The 18,288-nt window shown below is 48.8% G+C and overlaps 1 protein-coding gene across 15 annotated transcripts in view; it reads left to right on the top strand.

Moving 5' to 3' along the window:
- ARHGEF6 (Rac/Cdc42 guanine nucleotide exchange factor 6) overlaps positions 1-18,288 on the top strand; it is a 120,711-nt gene that overhangs the window by 9,566 nt on the left and 92,857 nt on the right. Inside the window, exon 1 of one of the 15 annotated variants that reach the window (XM_021080566.1) lies at positions 2,028-2,585. The exons of 7 other annotated variants lie outside the window; for them this stretch is intronic. Coding sequence is in view for 2 of the 8 variants with exons in the window: in XM_021080557.1 (XP_020936216.1) it covers positions 2,176-2,349 (174 nt within the window). In the remaining 6 variants the exon portion in view is untranslated. Of the gene's footprint in view, positions 1-2,027; positions 2,586-2,634; positions 2,736-3,217; positions 3,862-16,209; positions 16,358-18,288 lie in introns of those variants that run through there. 7 more of the 15 variants (XM_021080557.1, XM_013991030.2, XM_013991027.2 and 4 more) reach the window with 7 other exon arrangements.

Raw genomic sequence — 18,288 nt, 5'->3', positions numbered from 1 at the left:
TCAACATTGTTTTGTAATTTTCAGGGAACATGCCTTGGGCCTCCTTAGTTGAGTTTATCCAAAGTATTTTATTCCTTTTGAAACTATTATGAATAGAATTGTTTTCTTAATTTCATATCTGGGTGGTTCATTACCAGTGCGTAGCAATACCATTGATTTCTGTCTATTGATCTTGTGTCCTTCAGCTTTGTTTAACTTGTTCATTAGGCCTGATAGTTTGCTGGATTCCTTGTGGTTTTCTTGTACGAGATCATGTCATCTGGGCACTTCTTCTCTTACTTCTTCCCTTCCAATCTGGATGCCTTTTATTTCATGTCCTTGGCTCATTTGCCTGGCTAGAACCTTTAGAACAGGGCTGAAGAGAAGTGATGAGAATGACCCCCAGTCTTGTTTTTGATCTTAGGGGGAAGCTTTCAGTTTTTCATCATTCCTTACCTTGTTGTGAGTTTTCATAGATGCTCTTTATCAGGTTGAAGGAGTTCACTTCTTTTTTTGTTTTATTTTGTTTTAGGGCTGCACCCGTGGCATATGAAGGTTCCCAGATGAAGGGGTGAATGTGGGCCTACGCCACAGCCACAGCAACACCGGATCCGAGCCACGTCTGCAACCCACACCATAGATCCCACGGCAATGATGGATACCCGACCCACTGAGCGAGGCCAGGGATTGAACCCACATCCTCAGGGATACTAGTCAGGTTCGTTACTGCTGAGCCACAATGAATTCCAGGAATTCACTTCTATTCCTAGTGTTTTGAGTGTTTTTGTCTTGAAAGGGTGCCAAATGCTATCTGTTAAGGCGACCCCTGGTTCCGTCTTTTATTATGGTATGTTGTATTACATTGATTAATTTTCATATGTTAAATCAATCTTGCATTCCTGGGATAAATACCAGTGGGTCATGTTGTATATGTATATAGAGGTTTGTGCACAGCAGTGATTAGACTTTTTTTTTTTTTTTTGTCTTCTTAGGGCTGTACCAGTGGCGTATGGAGGTTCCCAGGCTAGGGGTCGAATCATCTGTGACCTACACCACAGCTCACAGCAACACCGGAGCCCTGACCCACTGAGCAAGGCCAAGGATCAAACCTGAGTCCTCGTGGATCCTAGTCAGATTCGTTTCCTCTGAGCCATGATGGGAACTCCAACAGTAGTTATTCTCGAAGCATCTTTCTTCACAGAAATGGGATTACTGTGTCAAAATTTGATACTCTCAATTTCCCCTTCAAAATGCTATACGAAGTTATAGTCCCACTAATAGTGTAGAAAGTGCCTTCTTCCTCATATCCCTGGTGGCCCTGGATATTATTTATCTTTCTGGGGGGCCGCACTCACAGCATGTAGAAGTTCCTGGGCCGGGGATTGAACCCGTGCCACGGCAGTGACCTGAGCCACTGTAGTGACGCCAGATACTTAACCCACTGATCTACATGGGAACTCCTGCATATTATTTATCTTTAATGTTTGCTAAAATGTTGGGTGAAAATGGTATTTAATTTAGTGCTCTGACTTGAATTTCATGATTCCTAGTGAGTTTAGACGTTTCTCACCCCTTTGTAGTTCATTTGTATTTCCTTTACTGGGAACCAAATGTATCTTTTTTATTTATTTACTGAATGGAGAGGGTAGGGAGGACGCTCAGGCCTCAAGTGAAAATCTTCCAGAACATATAGAAAAATCCTCGTGTCTAGGTAGAGTGTTGCTAATGTGATCAGGCCGTCCCTTGACAACGCTATTCTAGGAATGGTACTTTTGTCTTTGTCCTGCCTTGGAACTTGGCAGGAGTCAGGGACAGATACTGTTCTCGTGCTCATTTGAGAGTGGCCTGGGTGGTACCTGTCTGGCTGTGTTGTCCTGGCTACAGCCCCATGAATGATGGGTCTGTCCCAGCTCCAGATACCCTGCCATCTCCTACTCTGCTCCGGGGCCAAACCTACTTTGCAAAAAGATGTTTTGTTCATGAAAGATTTCATCGAATGAACGTGAGGCTGTTTGTGCTTCCTTCTTTCTTTCTCTTTCTCCTTCCTTTCCTCCCTCCTTCTCTCTCTCACCAGCTGGTATCGGTGTGGCTTTTTCTTTGCCCCCATCCGCTCACTGCCTCCTGTCTCCCTGAGTCACTCCATCTGCCTTGTCATTGGAACAGCATGGGTGCCCTCCCCAAAGTGGGGCCTGTGGGATGGACGATTTGCCATTTCCCAGGGGCTGCTCTGCAGGGAAGCAATTCTGGAAGGAAGGCATTTCTACTAATGATCATGAGTCAAGGCTAAATCTACCGAAAGAGAATTCCAGCTCTAGGAGAGCAAAGCCTCCCTGGAGCAGCGCCGCGGCACAAGGCCAGGCAGTAACTGCGGTGGGTATCAGCGGACCTTCCTTCAGGCCCTGAACCCGCCACCTCCTCTTAGAGAAGCCACAGTCCCCTAGAGCTCTTCATCTGTAAAATGAAGAGACCGGAGTAAGAAAGAGCTGGTAGAGCCTCACTGTTGGACACGGTTTTTAACTGGACCATTTCCATCAGTTTCCGCTGGGGAAAGCTTTGTGTATTTAGCTGCTCAATTTGAGCTAGTGGGAGGACTAAAGAGGATTTGGGTAAGTTTTTGCTCTTTTTTTTTCCCCCCCGTTGAATCAATCTGCCACTCCTACTGGAATTTCCATGAGTTACATCAAATGACACCCGTGACCGGCCATCCTAGTCTACCGGCTGCGTTGTATTTCTGTAAAAACTGGACTGCAAGTAAGGTCGGAAATATATTTCCCATCTGCCACGAGCCGTCTCATTCTCCCTCAAAGGGATTATGTGATGGGGGGCCTTTTATCAGACAGCGCGGGCAGGGCAGCCAGGAGAGTTCGGAGAGGGGAGGGGTGTGCAGGGCCGCTGGGGAGCGCTTCCTCGCTGGGGTGTCTCCGCGGCTCACCCTAGAGCTCGGGGGGTCCGAGCCGCGCCCGGGGCCGGAGGCGGAAGCGGGCTACCGGGCAGGGCTTCTCTGTGAGGCCGGGATTCCCGCCCGAGGCTCTGGCCGCGGCCGGCGGCAGGCCGGGCGGCGGCAGCCCTGGGCTCTGGGCCGAAGCCGGCGGCCTCAGCATGCGCAGTGTGGCCGCAGCCGCTGCTCCGCCGCTTCTGCTGCTGCCACCGCTACCCGGGCGGCGGCAGCGGCGGCGGCTGCTGCTGCGGCTCTGCCCTGCGCCGCTGTCACTTCCAGTTCCTACTTCGGCGATCCAGGTCCGGGTCACTGCTTTCCCGCTGCTGGCCGGGTCCCTCCAGGCCGCTCTCCCTGCCGGGCGCCGGCTCCCGGCTGGAGGGAGCCGGCGTGGTACCGAGAGTGGGGTCCGGAGCGGTCGCGGAGGCAGGTTCCCCGGGCAGCCGCCGCCCCGCGCGCCCTCGGCCGGCTCGCCGCCAGCGCAGCCAGCGGGGCGCGTCTCTCGCACCCCGCTCTCGGCCCCGCGCTCCTCCGCCCGCCGAGCGGCCCGGCCGCGCTGGAAACAAGAACTTGAGGGCAAGAATCTGGCTTCCCTTTAGGTTAAAAAAAAAAAAAAGAAAAAATCCCTGGACTGGAGAGGTTGCGGGCGCTGCACGGAGTTTGGAGACGGGCGCCCCCTCCTCGACCGCGTCCAGGAGCAAAGTTGCAGCCGCCCCTCCCCGCTGGCCGAGCCGAGCCCAGCTCTCCAGTTTCGCCTTGGTGGCGGCCGCGCTCGGGGCAGGGTCCCAGCTCCGGCCGGGTCGAACGGTTCCCGCAGCCTTGGCACGGGCTCGGCCGCCCGCTCGCCGGCCCCGTGACTCGGGAGGGCGAGCCGCTTCCAGGAGGCAGCGGCGGCGCGACTGGAGCGAGCGAGCAGCCGGAGGACCAGCGGGCAGCGGCCGAGCCAGGTGACCCGCCCGGGAGCGAGGGGTCAGGGGAAGGGGAGCGCGCGAGGGCCTGGGGTGGGGCCGAAGGACCCCCGTTGGAGAGCAGCCGCCCTTCTTCCCCGGGGCCGCGGCTCCCAGCCCCAGCCGCGGGGGCTGCCCTCCGCCAGGGCCTCGCGGTGCTCTGAGCTCCCGGGTGCCGGGAGCGGGGGCGGGGGCCGAGGGCGCGGAGAGGGGACGCGCCAAACTTAGGGGCGAGTTGTCCGGCTCTGGCCCGAGGTTTGCCTTCGACCGGATTCCTTCTTTCCCCCGGAACCAGGGCAGGACTCAACGGTACTATTTTTTGCTACTAATTTGATGCCCCCCCCCCCAGCCCCCGGCATCTGTCTATTTGGGGATATTTTCGGCGTTGAGGATACAGGTCTGTCGCAGGAATGGTTTGTGGATGGGGCAAGGCTTGTGTCTACAAGGTGTTCCAACGTGCCTGTGATTAATTTCGAGTTTTCATTTTCCAGTCATTTAGGAACCCAACAGGTATTTGAGCGATTTCGTTCCATGGCTCTAGAGTGGAGAGCCCTTAAGTTTATCTGTCTCTTCAAAAATCTTATGTTTTTATTTCTGGTTTGTATTGGTTTTGGATATGGGGTGACACATGATTTTTAAAAAATGTTCTTAATGTGTAGTGGGAGTAAAAATAGAGTAAAAGGGAATATATTTTTCTATCCAACTGTGTATATTTTTGTCAAGGAAACCTTCACGTAAACCAAAACCCATTACAGAATAGGATACAATTTTTAAAGCACGATTCTAAGGTCCCAACTGCTTTTCTAACTTATATTTACCTGGGAACCCCACAATTTGTCCTTGAACTTCCTATCTTAATTTTGACATTGACCGTGGTAAGAGGAGCTGCGATGACATCATTTGCTCCAGCCACAGTTCTGGTGTTCCCTTACTGAGAGAGCCTGTCTCCAAAACCTAAGGCCTGGGCCTGCCCTTGTACTTGAGCTGAGGCATTTCCAAGGATTTCTCTTAAGCAAAGTATTCTGCCACATGCCAGGCAGTGCTGCAGTCTCTTCTTACATAAGTGAGCTTCAGGCTGATGGAGTGTCTGGGTGCACTTGGAGCGGTTAATATCGGAGTTCTCAGTCTTGGTGGGGGGGCCAGGGCGGTGGTTGGTGATTGGAGTTTGGAACAAAGTCAATCTCCAGCCTAGAATTCTCATCTTGCATTTCTTTGCTGCTTAATTTTGGAGCCGGCTTTCTGCTTATCTTATTGAAACTCACTGTGCCCTTGTAAAGGATGGAGGAGAGATGGCTTTGCTTTCGTTTGATAGAGAAACAGAAAAGTTTAGTTCACTGAAGGCGTACAGCTGACTGGTGTGATCTTTGACACTCTCGCCAGAATCTTCTGATCTAAGCCCAGGATTCTGTTTTGCTTGTTTGTTTTTACTAAAACATGACATTTTATACAAAAATGTTTCACTGGGCACAGTTCGTGGATGGTATGTCTTCCCAGATACTCTTTTTTTCTATTCTTTTTGCCAACTCACATGGCTGGCACTGTTCTTCGGGGTGAGGACAGGAACGAAACTTTCCAGAAGGGGGTCCGTGGCTCATCTGTCCCCACTGTCTGCCTCCTCTCCGTCCATCTCCGTGGATAGCAGGTGCTGAAGGGAGTGAGGCACCAGGGCCCAGAAATGTCCCAAATTCGTTGGACATCACTAGCCCGAGTATAGAATTACTCCAGTCCCTACAAAGAAGCTCATTCAGGAGGGGAAATTGGAGAGCGTGAGTTTTGTTCCTGTACAGCAATCTGCCCATCACTGGGGTGAGACTTAGGAACTTAGACAAGAAGGAGGAAAATACTGTGCTAGGTGCTTTGAGTGTATTATTTTATTTACTCCTCACAACAATCCTGGGAGAGAGGGGATATTGTGCCCATTACTCTGTTGTGGAAACTGAGGTCTGGGGATGATCCAGACAAATGCAAAACAGAGCCAGAATGTCATCGCTGATGTACCTTTCTTCAGAACTTGTTCCCTTTGCCACCTGCCAGGCTGTCCCCCACAAAGAAGCTATTTTTTTTTTTTTGTCGTTTTGTCTTTTAGGGCAACACCCACAGCATATGGAGGGCTCCCAGGCTAGGGGTCCAATCGGAGCGACAGCTGCTGCGCTACACCACAGCCACAGCAACACCAGATCCAAGCCGCATCTTCGACCTACCCCACAGCTTACAGCAACGCCGGATCCTTAACCCACTGAGCGAGGCCAGGGATCGAACCCACAACCTCATGGTTCCTAATTGGATTCGTTTCTGCTGTGCCATGACGGGAACTCCCCAAAGAAGCTATTGACAAATACAGGAACACCTAAGCTTGGTTTTTCCCACTTGGCTGTACATTAGAACCACGTAGGATGTTTTTTAAAATACAAATGTTGGGGAGTTCCTGTTGTGGCTCAGCAGTAATGAACCCGACTAGGACCCATGAAGATTCGGGTTCGATCCCTGGCCTCTCTCAGTGGGTTAAAGAATTTGGCGTTGCCCTAAAAAGACAAAAAAATAAAAGATACAAATGTTGGGGTCTTGAGCACTGAGCTTTTGGGTTAATTGGTCTGTACTGAGACCCAGGCCTTGGTATTTCTTCTTCTTCTTTTTTTTGCTTTTTAGAGCTGCACCCGCAGCATGTGGAGGTTCCCAGGTTAGGGGTCCAATGGGAGCTACAGCTGCCGGCCTACACCACAGCCACAGCCATGCCAGATCCTTGACCCACTGAGCAAGTCCAGGGATCAAACCCGCATCCTCATGGATCCTAGTCGGATTTGTTAACCGCTGCGCCACGAAGGGAACTACCCCCCCTTTTTAATGTTTGAATATATATTGACCTATAGCATGAATTCGGGAAACTGCACAGATCCTAAGTATAGAGTTTGATGCATCCTTGTAGATTGCACACATCCATAAATCAGCACACCGATTAAGAAACACATCATTATCAGCATTCAAAAGCCACCCGCCTTCTGCCCCTTCCTACCCCTCACCAGTGGGCACCACTGCCCTGACCTCTAAGACAGTAGCTTTGTTTTTTTTCTTTGGTGCTTAATATGAGTGGAAGTGTACAGCAGGTAACCTTCCGTGTGAGGGTAATATTTGTACAAGTCTCTGGTGTTTCTGTGGGGTCTAGTCGTGCTTTTTTATTGCCTGTGGTTTTCCGTCGTGTGGATGTCCCCTCTTTTGTGTATGCATTCACCTGTTGATGGGCGTGTGGGTTGTTTCCAGTTTGGGGTTGCTATGAACAATGCTGCTCTGAATATCCTTGTGCATGAACCACACTTCTGTTGGGTTTATACCCAGGCGTGGAACTGCTGGGCCACAGGGCATGTATATGTTTGCTCGAGTAAATCCTGCCCCAACGTTTTCCAAGTGGTTGGGTCTGGTTATTTGGTTTGAAAGCTCCCCGAGTGATTTTAATGGGCAGCCCAAGTGGAGAACCATTTCCCTGGCTTATCAAGAGTTCTGCTGTCCAGCAACCTCTCGTGTCGTCCACCTAGCTTCCTCCTTAGCCTCAGTTCTTCTGGAAAATCTTCTCCGCTGGATTGGGCAGCTAGCATCCATTTTCTCACAATCCCTTGTACCCAGCTACCTTTATGCTGCCCTGCAGCTCTCACCACGGCCGTCTGGATGCCTTCCTCTCCCTGCTCGTCTGGGAGCTTCTCAAAGGCAGGAACCAGAGCTTGATCATCCTTATAACGCCAGCAGCCAGTACAGAACGTGGCACCCGGCAGGTGCTCCGTCAGTGTTGATTAAATGAATGGGTAATAGAATGACTGGAGGAGCGGGGAAGAGCGGGGCTGCCAAGGCGATGCCCCATCTTTGTACTTGGACTTGTGCGCTCGATTCCTAGGAGGCCGCCTCAGGCCCTCACTCGGAGCCTAATTATTATTTATTGAAGCCTGTTGGAATTATGGGTAATCTGGTTGCTCATCCCAAAACTGATTAGAAATCGCAAATTGGATTAGATGAGATAAGGTATGTGGGAGCACTTTGTAAACTGGAAAACAGCATCCACATAGAAAGCTGTGATAAAGGGAGAAGGGCACTTGCTCTAGAGGAGGCGTGCGGGCCACAGCAGAGAGCGAATAGCTATGTGTCCCGTGGAAGCAATGAAGTCAGCAGGAGCCAAAAACTATAAAAAGCAGACTGCCAAACATAGCCATCTGGGCCCTTTTGGGGTGGGGTCAGGCTGTGTGGTCTAGTGGCCAGAATTTGTGACTTTCTCTGCTTTGGTCTGGGTCTGAGTCCTGGTCAGGGAATCTTTGTTCTTGAGAAGCAGTAGGATCGTGCCCTGGCTAAGGGCCAGAGTTTTGGACTTGAACTGACCCAAGGTCGCCACTTATTAAGGCTAATGTCCTTGGTGGCAGTGGTAAGTAGTATCAGGTATATACTACTTGATTATTATTAAGTATATGCTTATTGGATATATGCTACCACCTCTTCGCATTAAATGACCGAAGGCAGGAATTCCTGTTCTGGCTCAGCAGTTAATGAACCCGACTAGTATCCATGAGGACGTGGGTTTGATCCCTGGCTTTGCTCAGTGGGTTAAGGATCCTGCATTGCTGTGCCTGTGGCGTAGGCCGGCAGCCACAGCTCCGATTGGACCCCTAGCCTGGGAACCTCCATATGCCTCAGGTGTGGCCCTAAAAGGACAAAAAGGCCAAAAAAAAAAAAAAAAAAAAAGATGAGCGAAGGCAAATAAAGCACTTAGCACCAGTGCCTGGCACTGAGTAAACTCTCAATAAAAACTAGTTCCTAATTGGAATTTTAATACATCCCAGTAGACTAGTGTTCTCAAATGATAATCATGCATTATCAGAAAAAGTTCACTTTTCTTTAACAGTTGCATGAAGCAGATTCTGTTTAAGAAGTGACTCATGCTTTCTAGAAGGACCTTGGATGCAGGAAAGGGTAAACTGTGGGCTCTGTGGAGTGCCGGCTCCCCCAGGGCTTCTGAGGTTGTGTAGTAGTTACATGGAGAATTTAGACGGGGATGAAACTTAAACCAGGGAAGAAAAAAATCCAGCCATCTTGTTTCTCAGTCCTGTGCTTTATTTGGCAGAGATCGCTTATTTTTGGAAAAATGTTTTTAAAAAATAAAGTCGAAGGTTAAAATCCCCATATGTTTTCTAATCCTCAACATGGCTCTTCCAAAGACAAAATAAAGTGGAACATTTCTGGGAATTTTTGATGAAGAGCGCTAGCCAGCCTGAGCTCTGTTCTCACGTCGAACAGCAGAAATTCATGCTGTCAATATTACTAACGTCTTTTACTCACTCACTGAAGTTTTTCCCCCCTTTTTCTGGACGTGCAAAAAAAAAAAAAGGTGGAAAAAAAGAAAAAAAGAAGAAAAAGAATTTGAATTTCGATTGGGAGTGTTGCAATGTGTTTAAAATTATTTTTAGGTCACATGCATCTTGTTTTCATATTTTATTTGGAATCCTGCCCAGTAGAGACAGTTTAAACTTCAGCGCTATTACAGCCCAATGCTATCCATGGGATAGAGCCTGGAACCTTGGACCATAATTTCTGACGATACATGTGGAAGATGTGGGTAATCTGAAGAGTTTCATAAACGGGTTGTAAATGTTCCTGTTACGTCTCCAGCTGTTGTCTTGCTGTCGCTCACGTTGTCATGCCCAGCGTGGCCAATTTGTAACGGCCGAGAAGGATTTGTATATGGTTTCCTTTGCAACAACTCAGGACTAGAAGCATGTTTGGGTATCCAGTTCTAAAGAGGAACTAGAGAAGACAAAGCAACTGAATTCTTCCGAGGCTATGAATTATTCAGTTGTCAACCACAGTAACTTCTTTAGCTACCATTTTGTGTGCTAATAATAGAAACGGTTTGGACGGATTCCTCTTGGAATTCTAGGGTCAGGAAAGCTTTTCACTCTTTCCTAGTCTATGCATAAACTTAGAAGAATGTGGAAGAAGGATCTTTTCAGTTTCTCCTGTTTACCTGGAAGAAATCGTTTAATGTGTGTCTTTTGAAACAGTGTTTGTTTATCAAAACAAAAGAAAAAAAGAAAAAAGTGGGAAAAAAAGAAAAAAAAATCGAAAATAAAAGATTAAAAAAGAACAGTACTTGTTTTGTAATTACAATAGCTTGATGTTCGAAGATCCACCGTGGAGCAAAATGCTTCTTGTTTTCGTTGCATGAAATAGTTAAAAAAACCAGTTCAACATTTTTTTTTTAATTGTTGATGACTGACAAAAATTTTTTCCTTTGCCCCCAGGAAATAAATAATAAACCAGTTGAATTGGGCATAGTTGAGGAAGGAAATTAAAAATCAATTGCCTCTATTAAAAAAACAACCGAAAAAGCAAAAAACCCACTTTTTAAAAGTATGTGATACTCAAAAAGGAAACGTAGTTTCTGAGTTGAGCTGACTGTGCGCTGATCATACTAAAAGAAAGGCATTTTGTTAGACAAGTTGGTCAGGAGTTCCCGTTGCGGCTCAGCAGAAATGAACCCAACTAGTGTCCATGAGGACTCAGGTTCGATCCCTGGCCTCGCTTAGAGGGTTAAGGATCCTGCGTTGCGGTGGCTGTAGCGTGGGCCGGCAGCTGCAGCTCCGATTCGATTCGACCCCTAGCCTGGGACCTTCCATATGCTGCAGGTGTGGCCCTAAAAAAGGCAACAACAACCAAAAAGTTGATCAATTGAATCTTCCTGATGGAAGGTGCCAAAGTTATCTTGTTTTAAATCTAACTCGCTCTCATTTGGTCTTTATGTTGATCCCAATCCAGGCTGTTTCTGGGGGCAACAGAGCACAATCTTGGCCAGCTCTCCCCTACTCCAGCCCTAGCCTATTTTTTTGCCTCTTTTTTAGGGCCGTGCCTGCGGCATGTGGAAGTTCCTGGGCTAGGGGTCGAATCAGAGCAGCAGCTGAGGCCAGGGAGCGAACCCTCATCCTCACGGACACTAGTCGGGTTCTTAACCCCCTGAGCCACCATGGGAACTCCCAGTCCTATTCTAATTTGATCATTGCTGTCATTGAGGGGCCCCCAGGGATCAGTCCGAGGGGTGAAGATGTTGCCAGCACAGCCATGGGTGATAACGGTGATAACGTGGGGGTTAGTACCAAAAGGAAATACTAGGTCTGGCCTGTGAATTGCAAATGAAGAAGAGCGAGGGCTCCCCACAGTTGCTTAGGGCCTTTGCTTACTAATATTTTAATTTATTTACTTGTGGAAAGTGCCCAGGCCGGGGATCAAACCCATGCCACAGCAGTGATGACACCCGATCCTTAGCCCACCGAGCCCCCCGGGAACTCCTCACTCACATTTTAGAGGCGGTGTATGTCCACTCAGTCTAGAAGCTGCCCCATATCTGCATTTCGGGGTTGGCATTGCCACGTCCACTGTTGTCGTCTGGAAGAAAGACTTGTGACACCAGACATCTGTCCAGTTAGCTCCAGGCCTTGTCATCCCCTGGCACACTGAACCTGACTGCACTGAGGGGTGTGTGGGTTCAGAGATGCGCATCATCCCAGCCGACACAGGGTCACATGTCACTTTTATTTGACTTCTTGGCAGAGGATTTACCTTCCTAATTTAGTTCTACTTAGAGAAATAGGGTAAAATCCCAGCTTTATCCTTTCTTGGGGACTTGAATATTATTACAGAGATCGGACATGTCAATTCAGGGATTGAATAGGGCAGGAGGGAAGAGAAGGACTTAAATTAAGGTGAGATGCAGTGCCGCAGTTTGCACAGTATTAAGGCTTAGGGTTAGGGTTAGGGTTATTGTCGTAAGGACCTGTCTCACTCTGGTCAGTAACAGATGGGTTTCTCCACCCTTTGGAAGCGTGGATGCTACTTTAAGCGGCATCTTTAAGGGGTCAAGCTCTGAACATCTTTCATGAAGATCTGGGCCTGCGAAGCAGGCCTCAACTCTGAGAAACATCCACTCCATCTCGTGATTTGTGCATTCTTCCAGCAAACTGGGCCTACTTACCAATAATTTCTGAGGAATGTACGCAAGCCAAGAGGATGTAGTATTTTCCTATTAAAAGAAGTTTAGCCACTGCTTTCGGGAGAAATGTATTTTGGGATCGAGTAAACAAGCATTTGTCCTGCAATGTAACCCGTTTGCATTCTTTGAAGATATGCTGATATTTGGGAATGGGTTTATCTTGATTGGGGACCCCAAAAAATCACCTTCAAGGAAAGAGAACAGAGTGAAAACCAATCAACGTTTGACGACAGTTGGGGTACCTGCAGATGACGTCTTTATTTGCTAGATTTTGTATAGAATCCTTTTAATTTCCTATCTTAAACCAAATTTCTGTATTAGTACCTGGCATATACCAGGTGTTCAGTAAATATTTGTTGAATGGGTAATGAACGGATGAATTTTTAAAAAGTTATTTTGTTTTATTTTTGTTTTTACGGCTGCACCTGCAGCATATGGAAGTTCCCAGGCTAGGGGCTGAATTGGAGATGCAGCTTCAGAACTATACTGCATGCAGGCACGGCAATGCGGGATCTGAGCCAAATCTGCGACCTACGCCTCAGGTTGTGGCGACACCAGGTGCTTAACCCCCTGAGCCGCAATGGGAACTCTTAAAATTTTATTTTAGATAAAATAACTATCTAACAGTCTATGAAAAGTGTTGACTTTTCATCATAGAAATGACTCTTTAGTGGCTGAAAATAAGGCTAAAAAGAAAGCTGGGTCTCTCCTCATACAGCATCATTACCAGGTTTCTGTATGCCAAGTTGGTGCATCTGTTTCGTGTTTTTAAAAGTTAAAAAAAAAGAAAAGAAAAAAAAAAAAAAAAGAAAGCTATGCGAGGTGAGGTCCCACACTGTCACATGGAAGATCACCTCTGCCTTTCCAGTCCTCTGGTCACTTCCTACTTCTTTTGTTACTCAAACTCTCTTGATGTCACTGGTCTTTCGAGGTGTGAGATTTGCACATCCAGGACTCTGTCACTTTGCTGCTCCACAGTGATCCCAGGCAGTAACTTCCCTTCCTGTTGGTGGAGTAAACGCTTGGTCAGCCTTCTTTGCTTCTCTCAGTCCTATTCCTCCAAAAGAAAAATTTCTCTTTTCCCAAGTGGTGGAAACACTGTGAGCCCTGATTTATCACGTTCTACCAGAGGAACGTTTTCCCCATGCCTTCCAGGGAAGGCAGGCCCAAAGGACAGATATTTCTGGTGTAAGAAATTCCTGCTTACATCTTAGGCTGCAAGGAGAGACGGTAGTCAGCAAGTGCTTGTTCACCGTCTGTATGGTGAGTGCAGTGCATTGTGGGAAAAGGCGGCGCGTGTGTGGGAAATAGTGGAGGTGTTTCCAGGTGGGCAGAATCCAGAGCAGCATACAGAGCTTCCAGAATCTCGAGCAGCATGCAGAGTTGAGAGAAGGAGGAAGCCACTGTGTACTGCGATGCCGAGGTAAGGGAAGCCCCCGTGGGGGAGACTGCTGGATGGTGGGCCCTGAGGGACAGCTAGGGCCCTAGGGACTGTCGAGGGACCTTTTTCATACGAGAGGCACGCGTAGCAGAGAGGGGCACAGTGAAGAGAGGAAAGGATTCCGGGGTGTACACGGAGATGATGGTGAAAAATGATGGGGTTGCTGGGGGTGGGGCCCGCTTGGGGTAGGACCAGGCTTGAAGCGTGTGGACTTGACCTCGCAGGCTGCATGGGTTACATGAGGCTGAGAGATGTGGACGTTAAGCATCATTCCTAATGGCCCGGACCCCTGAGCTCCCGGACGCCCACCTGACCGTGTTTGGATGGTTTCCTAGCAACAAATCTTATTTGGGGTCAGATGGAAGACCCTCCATTCATTCATGTATTCACTCATTTATTGGTTGATTTCTGTCTGTTAGGCACTGATTGGGCACCTCTGCCAAGGGCATACTTTTGAAAGAGTGCCTCACAGAGAGACATGAGCCGTGTGCCAAAGGTCTTGGCCAAAGGAATTGTTGAAGGTGACCTTGAAAGAGAAAGGAAGTGGGAGGACCTTTGGCACAACACCCTTCCCGCCCGGATTAGCTGCCGTCAGAGGGGCTGCGGGCATAGGATTTGTGGTCTTTCGCATGGCCTGTCACCTCTGCTTGCTTCCCCTGGGTTACCTTGCCATATTTTGCCACGTCCCACGGTGCTCTGCTGTGACGCGGAGCCTGTTGTCGTACAAGGGACGAACAAGCGAATGTGGCTCGTAGTGGCTGTCATTTCAGCTATTTTACAGTAAACGGTTCCAAAAAAAAAAAAAGAGAGCCCAGCCCAGCCACCCAGGAACATCTCACAGTCCTTGGGGCTTCCCATCTCTGGCCTGCTTAGGTTCTGGTGCTCTACGAGGAGAGCGAAGGGAACCTGTCGTACCCGGGACAGGTGAGCAGTCGCATTGGCAGGTGAGTCAACGAAATCTGCCACCATGGAGTTGGAAGTGTCTTTGGTCACCTCACAGTCACCGGTTCCCTTTTTTTCGGACCAGTAACAGGTGTATGTATTGCAGATAACAGATGTTTCCTGAAAAGTCACACGGAAATTGATTTATTTTCTTCCTTAGCGATATTTCCTTTTGACTTTACTGTCATTTTGGCAATACCTTTTCCTCGATGGTGATTCATCACCAACTGGCGAGAGCGTCTCGACTTTCATTAATTCATCAAACATTGATCGACTGCCTGCTGTGTGACAGGCACTCTTTCAGACACTAAGGATCCAGTCGTGAAAAACTTTTTAAAGACCTGGCCTCATGGGGCTTCCACTCTAGATGGAATTTGTACTAAGGTTTCTCTGACGGTACATCCTGTGGCTCCACCAATGAAAGATTGTTTATCACATGTCTCTTATGTGCTGAGTCCCGGGTCGGGGTGGTGGGGTGCTCTGGATACCAAAGAGTTGGCCTTGCAGTGGGAAAGCCAGGGCTAATCTTAACCGCACAGAACAGAGTATTACAGTGGTGGCCAGTTGGGACCGTCTGTGTGCATCTTGCCGGACTGAGGGTGAGCTGGTGGAGGGAGGGCTTTCTGGAAGGCAGCAGATGAGGAGCTGCTGCTCAAAGCACCCCGCAGTGGCCCCTGTTTGCATTGGCCTCCTCCCTCTCTAATCTGTTTGTGGGGCTCATTTCTCACCCATCACTGCTGTGCATGGAATTCATAGCCAAGCGGCTGCTTCTGCCAGGTTCTTGGGCTCTGACCCTAAATCATCGTAGGCTCCTAGGAAAGCAGGGGCTGCGGGGGCCCTGTCTTCACAGGGCACCCCCCTCCCCAACTACCTGAATGGTTTAACAGGCAGGAGCTGGTGGCTCTTGCAATTTCTGAGCCTCTTCTTATAACCTTCATACATTTGCTTGATTGATCATGGGGAGGTCTGAAATAACTAGTACTTGGAGTACTAGTACTTGGAGTACTAGTGCACAGCATGCACAGCAGCGATGGGTGAGAAATGAGCCCCACAAACAGATTAGAGAGGGAGGAGGCCAATGCAAACAGGGGCCACTGCGGGGTGCTTTGAGCAGCAGCTCCTCATCTGCTGCCTTCCAGAAAGCCCTCCCTCCACCAGAAATAACTAGTACTAGAAATAACTAGTACTTGGAGTACTAGTACTCCCGCGGCATAAGGAGATTCCCAGACTAGGGGTCTAATCGGAGCTGTAACCACTGGCCTACACCAGAGCCACAGCAACGCGGGATCCGAGCTGCGTCTGCAAACTACGCCACAGCTCACGGCAACGCCGGCTCCTTAACCCACTGAGCAAGGCCGGGGATCGAACCCGCAACCTCATGGTTCCTGGTTGGATTTGTTAACCACTGCGCCACAACGGGAACTCCACTGCAATCAGATTCTTAACCCATTGCCCTACAGTGGGAACTCCTATTTTTATTTTTAGATTAATCTTTTTTTTGATTCCTTCTTTTTCATCTGTCCTTTATGTGAAAGAACACAGAAGTATAAAAGGATAAGACCGTTGATTTGGGACCCCAAGCTCAGGAATTCTTCAGTAGGAAAACGGATGATTTTCCAAAAGTTCGTTTTTAACTTATTGTTAGGAACATCGAAAGCATTTCCCCATAGAAACAAGATTCTAGGAGGAGCCTCTGCTCTCTGGCCGGCCCACAGCAGCTTGTTTCATAACTACTGTGGCTGAACTATGGATGTCACGGAGACTAAATGGCAGGGGTGACCCTAAGTCTCCGGGAAAAAAGTGTTCCTTGTTCCAATTTGCAAGACTAAGACACGGGCTCCCTTCTCCGCATGGGTGGGGAGGGGCTGGGGAAAGACGCCCCCAGCTCTGACGCACAGACGCTCCAGCAGCTGGGGCATCACCCGTCGGCCCCCACCCCTCAAAACTGGCAGCCAGACTGGCTCTGGTGACAGGAGCGACTGGCTGGCGGAGCAGCAGCAGCTGGTGTTCGGCCTCCTGCTTCCCGTCCTGGACTTGGCAAGCGCTTTGGACAGGAGAGGGTTCACCTTCCCCTTTCTGTCGCGTCTGCTCTCTTTTCGGTGAGATTATCCAAAGCCAGTTGTTGGCTCTTTTCACTTTCTAACTCCGGGCCCATCCGCATCAAGATGCTGGTAGCATTCCTCGTTCCTTCGCCTCTTGTCCGAACGCTTGCTCAACTGAAGATAAATCTGAGTTGGGGAGAAAGTGGTTTTTCCCCTAGAGGCGTGCTCACAAGGAAGAACCGCGATTCTAACGTGGGATCTGTCGATGGTTGGTGACGCTGAGGAGGCCATCTGGAAGTGGATTTGGGGACTTGGCCGTGAGGTGTGAGCAGCGATGGGTTACTCTGAGATCTTTGCTCCTGTTACGGGAGCTCTGTGGACCTCAGCTTCCTGGCCCTGGATATGTTAGGAGATCCAAGTAATCTAGAAGCCCGAGGAGTCCCCATTATGGCTCAGGGGTTAAGGACCCAATGTTGTCTCCAAGAGGATGCAGATTCGATCCATGGCCTCGCTCAGTGGGTTAAGGATCCGGCGTTGCTGTGAGTTGCGGCATAGGTTGCACATGCGGCTCAGACCGGGTATTGCCGGGGCTGTGGTGTAGGCTGGCAGCTGTAGCTCCAATTCCACCCCTAGCCTGGGAACCTCCACATGCCACGGGTGTGGCTATAAAAGAAAAAAAATTTGGAAGCCCGAACTATATTTATAATGTGACTCAGGTGTCCCCTGGTGACTCGGTGTGTTAAGGATCCTGGGATGGCGCTGCTGTGGCGCAGGTTCGATCCCTGACCTGGGACCTTCTGCATGCCACAGGCATGGCCAAAAAAAGGTGACTTTATATAAATCTACAGAGACAAGAGGACATAGGTGGTGGAAGCTATCCACAATCACAGTCTGAGTCTCAAGAGGCAATGGCAGCAAGATAAAGCCAGAATTTATAAATAAGCCATTTTAAAAAGTGACATTTTGAAAAAAAAAATCAGCTCTAAACAGGTAATAATTATGTTAGGCTGCAATACCCCAGAATCCCTTTGCTTTGATTCTGTGTTATCCAACAAATTACTCATTCTAATTTGGTTTTACCATGTAGATTTCTCTATTGGGAGAGAGCGATCTGCCCGTAAAATGGAGTACCCAATCCTCTCAATGGTTCATTTTTTTTTTTTAGTAAAAATTAGAAAATGGGCATTTTGGTTGATGCATTGGCCTTTTGTGAGCGTGGTTGGTCAGAGTCCATTTTCAAGAGCCTTGAGAATCCAAGACCAGCTTCTGGACCTTAGGACCCAGCTAAGGTTCAGCCCTTGGGAGCTGCTGCTGGGGCTTCAGATGATGGACCAGCAGGCCTTTCACTGTGCTTCTTTGGTCAAAGACATTTCTCACTTTCCAGATGGGAAACAGAGCCCCCAGAAAAGTCATATTGCTTTCCTTGGGTCCTCACCACTGCTCGAGGGTGACACACCTGGGATTGGAGTCCAGGTCTTCCGACCGGCACAGCAGGGCTCTTTTCAGTACAGCGGGTTACTGCAGCGACCTTGTTCCCTGAGTTGCTGAAATGGAGAGAAAGGAAGGAAGGAAGAGAGGAGTGGAGAGCTGGGTTTGCCCTCTTAAGTTCGCTCCACATCTAATAAGAACTGTTGTTATTATTTAAAACCGGGCAGGGTACAAACGCCGTCCAGTGTATTCTTGTCAGTGGAATACCAGGGGCGAATGGAGTCCAATTTCTGGGCTGAGGGCATTATTTGTTGCTGACTTTGTGACTGCTTTTAGTAGGTCGTGTTCATAGAGCCAGGAGCGGTGCCACCCAGTGAAATATGACTAAGCAACTCCAGTTTGCTTGCTCTGAGGCACTGTGGAATGACATGTCCTCCAAGGTGCAGGGGTTAACAGAGGCAGCGTGCTCAGCTGCGAGGATTAGCGAATGTGATTCAAGATGGGCTAAGTTAATTTAAGATTTTATTCAAGAAGAACAAGAAGAGCAAGGAGGAGATGGA

Source organism: Sus scrofa, chromosome X (genome assembly GCF_000003025.6).
Source record: "Sus scrofa isolate TJ Tabasco breed Duroc chromosome X, Sscrofa11.1, whole genome shotgun sequence".
NCBI lineage: Eukaryota > Metazoa > Chordata > Mammalia > Artiodactyla > Suidae > Sus > Sus scrofa.
The sequence above is the reverse complement of the archived record's forward strand: the minus strand, read 5'-3'. Positions and strand labels throughout refer to the sequence as shown.